Source organism: Danio aesculapii, chromosome 17 (genome assembly GCF_903798145.1).
Source record: "Danio aesculapii chromosome 17, fDanAes4.1, whole genome shotgun sequence".
In the NCBI taxonomy this organism is placed as follows: domain Eukaryota; kingdom Metazoa; phylum Chordata; class Actinopteri; order Cypriniformes; family Danionidae; genus Danio; species Danio aesculapii.
This window is the reverse complement of record NC_079451.1, coordinates 41898013-41905665: the sequence shown is the minus strand read 5'-3', so window position 1 is coordinate 41905665 and position 7653 is coordinate 41898013. Positions and strand designations below refer to the sequence as shown.

General features: G+C 34.2%; 1 protein-coding gene across 1 annotated transcript in view; it reads right to left on the bottom strand.

Moving 5' to 3' along the window:
- The window catches only part of kiaa0586 (KIAA0586 ortholog), a 280836-nt gene that overhangs the window by 155351 nt on the left and 117832 nt on the right, over nucleotides 1-7653 (bottom strand). The window contains exon 12 of the mRNA XM_056476393.1: nucleotides 5216-5439. Coding sequence (XP_056332368.1) covers nucleotides 5216-5439 — 224 coding nt within the window. The remainder of the gene's footprint in view (nucleotides 1-5215; nucleotides 5440-7653) is intronic.

The following is a 7653-nucleotide window of genomic DNA, read 5'->3' as shown; positions in this document are numbered from 1 at the left end:
TTGAGTCTGACCTCCTGCTATAAAGCTGATTTTTTTAAATTCACTTATTTTATTTATTTTTTTAGAGACTCCACCCTGGCAAAAACATCCCTGCTAACCGCCTCGGCTGGCTCTGAGCGCTGTGCTTTAAAGCCTGGAAACAAAAGCCAAATCATAATTCACAGTGACATCATCTGCTGGTGGTGAGGCTCATGTTGTGACCGGGGTTCAGGTTCGACTTCACTGACTTGAATATGAAAGCATTACAATGAAAACCGCAGTGTAGTTATAATGTGAAACACAAAAGGAGATATATTTAAATAGTTCTTCCCATACGGTGCTAAAAAGATTGTATTAGGACTCGTTCACACCAAACAGTGCAGAAAAACTAAGCACATGATAAAGGACGAAGGTATTCAGACAGAAACTTGCAGCCAAACCCCGCCTCTGACTAATTCTGATTGGTCCACTGCTATGGAACTGACAGTGATGAGCAGCACTGCGCATAAAAGTTGAAGATTTTTTAACTTCATATGGCATCTAAAAAATATGGTTGTGTAACGGTCACACACATCCATCAAATACATGTTTAGATTAAAAAACAATAGAAAAGCAGCACATTGGAGAGAAAAAAAATGCATTCTGTGTGAACGGCCCCTTAAAGTACGACAAAAGTAATCTTTAATGAGAGTTTATATATTCCTACTTGTCAATCGTTTGTATGCAAAACAGGAACCTCTGTAGGAAAAAAAGTCTCAAAAGTACATTATGTTGTCCAACAGCTGCAATATTTGTCAAACTGTAGTGAGTCTATTCACTGCTGCCACAGAGTGACCGCTGTCACTTTATGTGGGTGGAGTAATAGGGTGAAGAGGCTGTAAGAGTGCTGTCATTGCAGAATATCGGACAGCTATCAGCCAATCAAATAGGAGTACAAGACAGAACTGTTGTATAAATATAATTATTTATAGATATTTATATATATAATTTTGGGGAATTTCTCTGCTAATGTTGCTCTGACTTGCGTAAATGCATATTATTAACTACTTTTTATGTTAATTTCTGACAATTTAAAATATTTAGGGGTTTTATTTTTCCATCAGATTGATTTTGATGACAAATCACACAAACATTAAAAAAGAAAAAAAAAAAAAAGAAAAAGGTAATGAAAAGATGCATACGAATTGATTCCCAACCCAAAAATGAATACAGCCATTAAACGCCATAATTACGATGATCTTTGTAGAACAGCGAGCACTCAAATTTGATTAAACCCCACACGGCTGACAAACGTGCTTGCCTTTTTGTTAAAAACATTAACATATTATTCAGCTGTGAGTTTAATGTGATGCCAGAGCTGTTAACCTCCGCCGGTGCTGTGCCCCGTTCTCAGAGGTGATGTTACGGCTTGAATACATTGAGATGGAGCATCTGGGTATAGAGGCCTCTCCACTGACAGATGCCAATCACAATGATGCTTTGGTTTGGCTTAGCCTTTTCCTGCCTGGAGTGTGCTCTGAGGCCAGCTGTCAATCAAAACACACCGCGGTTCAGCGCCGCAGCTCGACCAAACTTTCAGAAGCATGAAAACATGCAGGAGTTAACCAGCAGCACTCTCAGAGGCACGGGGAAATTCATTGCTGCGTGCTATGCTTTATGACTAGCAATTTCTTGTGGGAGGTTTTTTTTCCAACATGGATACTCATGAGAAATTGTACATAAAAGAAAAAGAAGAAGAACACTATTCTTTATAAGAGAGTACTGTGGTGGTTTAGTGGTTCAGTGTGGTGTCATTTTAGTATCATGCAGTACATATTGTAGCTTTAGTTACATATTTCTTTTTTTTTTTATTTTCTAAATGTATTTTTTTGTGTGATTTGGTTGTGTTAGGGGCATCGAGGTGGCACAGAGAGTAGCAACATCACCTCACAGCAAGAAGGTCGCTGGTTCGAGCCCTGGCTGGGTCAGCTGGCTTTTCTGTGTGGAATTTGCATGTCCTCCCCATGTTCGCGTGGGTTTCCCATGGGTGCTCTGGTTTCCACCACAGTCCGAAGACATGAGCTATAGGTGAATGGAATAAGCTAAATAGGCTGTAGTGTATGTGTGAATGCAAGGGTGTATAGGTGTTTCCCAGTGTTGGGTTGCGGCTGGAAGGGCATCCTCTGCGTGAAACATATGCTGGATAAGTTGGCGGTTCATTCTGCTGTGGCGACTTAATTAATAAAGGGACTAATTTGAAAAGAAAATGAAAGAAAAGATGCGCATAAACCACGATGGAAACACTTTTACCAAACAAATTCCAGTATGTGTGTTAAAAAAGTGATAACAAAAATTATTTTGTTATAAGAGAGCATGTGATGATAAAAATGTGTGTGAATGACAAACCAGCAGGCTGAGCACATTGTAAAACATCTGAAATGTTGTTTTGGTCATACTAAAATGCCGTATCCATCTCAGTGTTATTGTTATTATATTATTAATGAATCAAGAGCGACTGTGCTCTGCGTTTCACGCCTTCAAACGCCACCACGCATTGATTGCCTGTCAGCATTTGTCTTCTGAGGCGCAATTTAATGAAGAAAAGATTCACGGAGCTTCTCCTACCGCGGCACATTCCGTTTGTACTTTTGATATTTAACGCCAGTTAATCAGGAAGTGACGATTTTGTTTATTTTGACTCATCAGATGGAAACACTGCTTTATTCGCACATCTTTTATGCCATATTCCAGTTTTGCACATACATTTAATTTGCATCTTTTGATGGAAACATAGCTACTGTTAAGGTACATCAACACATACCACACTTCGCTCTTATTCTTCAGAATATATGTTTTTTTAATACTTTTTATATATCTAGTTCAAGCATATGTGGCTAAATTTATCCAATGTTTCCACATGCATTGAGTGGTGTTTTTTATTACTTTGCTGATGTGACTGAGTGGAGGCGGGGACTAATTTGCATATTCATAGGCAACAGTGTAATTGTAGATCAAAAAATGACAAATATCATATGTAGATTTGTTTCTCAGAATTGTTTTCTTTTTTGTTCAAACAGGCATGGCTGAATTAATCTAATGTTGCCCTGTGCCATTGGGTAGAGTTCATCAATTTAGTTGAGAATGTGAAAGTGGAGCAGGAATGAGCTTCTGTGACTGAGTGGAGGCGGAGACTGATCTGCATATTCATATGCACACACATATACTAAATGAGGTAAGGGTGTAACTACATTCAAGACATTTTAATATGTATAGTTACGCGAATGAAGTAGAGCAGGTCCGAGCTGATGTGACTGAGTGGAGGTGGGGAGTAATTTGCATATTCATATGCATACATACATTTGAAGTCCAAATTATTCGATTTATTTATTATTTTTTTCAAATATTTCCCAAATGATGTTTAACAGAGCATGGATTTTTTCACGGTATTTCCTATAATATTTTTTCTTCTGGAGAAAGTCTTATTTGGTTTATTTCGGCTAGAATAAAAGCAGTTTTTATTTTAAAAAAACTTTAAAAGTCAATATTATTAGCCCTTTAAGCTCTATTTTTTCAACTGTCTACAGAACTCTAGCCTATTTAACCTTAATAACCTAGTTTAGCTATTAAATGTCACTTTAAGCTGAATGCTAATATCTTGAGAAATATCTAGTAAAATATTATGTAGTCATCATGACAAAGATAAAATAAATCAGTTATTGGAAATTAGTTATGTAAACTATTATGTTTAGTTGTTGAATTATGATGAAAACGTGTTGAAAAAATCTTTTCATTAAACAAAAATTGGGGAAAAATATCGTGGGGCTAATAATTCAGGGCTTATAATTATTATAATAATAATAATATTATATAATATGGCACTTTATGGCATGAATATTTTTTTAAAGGGAAAACACAATTAAATATTTGGTTTTGATTATCGACGATAGATGGGGTTAAAATTGCTCCTTTACATGAAAGTACTGAAAATGTACTTCACTGAATGGGGTCTATGAACAAGGACTTTTCATTTTCAGTCAGCCAGCTCAAGCACTTCTGGTGAACTGTCATGTCATTACAAAATCACCTCTCTAAGATCTGATTTCTGTAAAAAAAAAATCAATGATCTTCACTGCCTGATTGACATCCAATATAAAGTGGGTCTCAGACTGGACAAGAAGCACTGCATTCAATTCTCTTGTTCTGCGTATTGTACCACAGTATTTTCAATGGAGTTTCTGCGCTCGCCTGCTCTCCTGACAGCGTTTGCGTTTAAATGGCTTTTTTTATCTCCTTTTACACTTGACGCATTATATTAAATTACATTACAACATCTATGCTGTAAAAGCAAGCTTATGAAATTGAAAACAGTCACATTAACCCTTCACTGGACGTTTATAGGTGGCTGAAAAACACTACCTGTACATACAGTTGAAGTCAGAATTATTAGCCTCCCTTTGAATTTTTTTCCTTTTTAAATATTTCCCAAATGATGTTTAACAGAGCAAGGAAATTTTCACAGTATATCTGATAATATTTTTTCTCCTGGGGAAAGTCTTATTTGTTTTATTTTGGCTAGAATAAAAGCAGTTTTTAATTTTTTATGAACAATTTTAAGGTCAAAATTATTAGCCCCTTTAAGCTATATATTTTTTCGATAGTCTACAGCAGTGTTTCCCAACCCTGTTCCTGGAGGCACACTAACAGTACATATTTTCGGTGTTTCTCTTATCTGACCCATTAACGTTTTGGAGCCTCTTCTAATGTTCTGAGGAGTTGATTCAGGTGTGTTTGATTAGGGAGAGGTTGAAAATGTGGACTGTTGGTGTGCCTTCAGGAACAGGGTTGGGAAACACTGGTCTACAGAACAAAACATCATTATACAATAACTTGCCTAATTACCCTAACCTGCCTAGTTAACCTAATTAACCTAGTTAAGCCTTTAAATGTCACTTTAAGCTGTTTAGAAGTGTCTTGTAAAATATCTAGTCTAATATTATGTACTGTCATCATGGCAAAGATAAAATAAATCAGTTATTAGAAATGAGTTATTAAAACTATTATGATTAGAAATGTGTTGAAAAAATCTTCTCTCCATTAGACAGAAATTGTGGAAAAAAATAAACAGGGCGGCTAATAATTCAGAGGGGCTAATAATTCTGACTTCAACTGTATACACCAATATACAGAATATAGAAATACTATGGATTGAACTTGACAATAAAGGTAGTACCCCTATAATATGGTTTTGTGCAAGTACCTGTTTTTTGACAGTGCTTCTAACTGCGTGTGAAGCACCTCTCCATCTTTGGCTCTCAAAATGGCTTCTAGGTTTTCTTCCAGAATCTTCTTGCTCTGCCTGACCTGCCTCAGGACCAGTCCTGCATCCTCAAAAATGGACGTGGGAGGCTGGATGCTCTTCAGAATGCTGGCTCTGTTTAAAGCAGCAGCCCTGACGGCAATCGCATCAACAGGCTCTGGGGGCTGCGAGAGTGGAGGAGAGATTGAAAGATATTGGATGCATTTAAAATGACTGTATATATTTTGAGGGGGAAAAAAACAAACAGTCTTTGTAACAGGCGCTCCAGAGACTAAATATGATAAATATGTTTAATGGAATGCTGCTATGAGCCATTAGAATGAGCACAGGCATTCAGAAGCATTGTTTGAGAATGTTTTTCTGCTGACATGCCAGGAGTATTTCCTCTGCCAACATTTTTTTTCAACCATTCTCACTCTCAAAAATTTGTATGATTATTAAATATAACATTTTATAATTGATATTATCTGATGGATGATATATAATATATTATAATATAAAATACATATTACTATATTATTTTAACCTAAACACTTTAATATATACATATTCAGATTAGTTAAGGTTTTTAAAAATGAATTTTTAAAGAAGTCTTTAATGCTTTCCAAGGTTGCATTCATATGATCAAAAATAAATACAACGCAAAAGCACAATATTGTGGCATTTAAAGAGAGTTGAAACAGTTTTTCTATTTTAATATATTTTCAAATGCCATTTATTTCCTGTCATGATAAAGCTGGATTTTAGGCGGCCATTACTCCTGACTTAAGAGTCAAGTGAACTTTCAATAAATGCATGTACAGTGCTCAGCATAACAGTACACCCCATTTTAAAGATGAATATTTTTATTCATTTCTCAGTGAATATAGGCAATGTATTTTGGTGAATTTAAACAAAACTGACTTATTAAACAGATACATTTATTAAAATAATATTTTAGTCAACATATTTAGAAATTGAAAGTTAATACAATTAAATTCAAGCAAAATATTGCAAAAAAAAATAATAAATGACAACCTAAATTTATTTATTTATTATAATAAATTTTTATTTATTTTATTGATCTCTCGATTTTTCCTCTTTTTTTATTTTCCATTACATATAAATTTAGCTGTACTAGTTTTTGGGCTGTTATCGTAAGTTTTTTGTTAGTTAAGCTCCAGATTTGGCTTCAGTACTGACTAATCTAATGTATATACACAAATATAATACAGCTTCCTATTAAAAATTTGAATCTATATATGCATGCATCTATCTATCTATCTATCTATCTATCTATCTATCTATCTATCTATCTATCTATGTATGTATGTATGTATGTATGTATGTATGTATGTATGTATGTATGTATGTATGTATGCATGCATGTATGTATGTATGTATGTATGTATGTATGTATGCATGCATGCATGTACTGTATGCATACAGACAGACAGACGGACAGACGGACAGACGGATGGATATATAGATCATTCGAATGTTTGTTTTTTAAAGATTGCTTGATTAACAGAAAGAAATATTACATTTATCTGTCTTTACTGTCATTTATGACAGCTTTGATGAACAAAAGTGTGTGACAAGTATAAGTTTATACACTTATGAAAAAGCATGGCCTATGGTGTGACATTACTCATCATCACTTTCATGATTTTCACCCCATTTAAACCCTGTAAGAAATCACTGCAGTAAATTTTACAAAAGACAATCAGTTATATTTTTATTAATAATTAATAATCAGCTAGATTTGAGATAAGTCAGCTGGATAATTTTACCTTTGTGACAGAACAGCACTATTTTCAATACAATGTCTTATACAACAGAGAAAAACCTACAGTTGAAGTGAAAATGATTAGCCCTCCTGTAAATGTTTATAATTTTTTAAAAACATTTTCCAAATGATAATTAACAGAGCAAGGAATTTTTCACAGTATTTCCTATAATATTTTTTCTTCTGGAGAAAATCTTATTCGTTTTATTTAGGGTAGAATAAAAGTATTTTTTTAAATTTTTTAAGGTCAAAATTATTAGCCTTAAGCAATATATATATTTAATTGTCTACAGAACAAACCATCATTTTACAGCGACTTACCAGATTATCCTAACTTGCTTAATGAACCTGAATAACCTATTTAGGTCTATAAATGTCACTTTAAGCTGAATACCAGCATCTTAAAAAATATCTCGCAAAATATTATGTGCTGTCATCATGGCAAAGATAAAAGACATCAGTTATTAGAGTAATGAGAAATGATACAAACTATTATGTTTAGAAATATATTGAAAGAAAAAAAATCTCTGTTAAACAGCAGCAAGGGGAAAATATACAGGAGGGCTAATAACTCAGACTATTCAACATTTGCAAAGAACACACAAAAGAA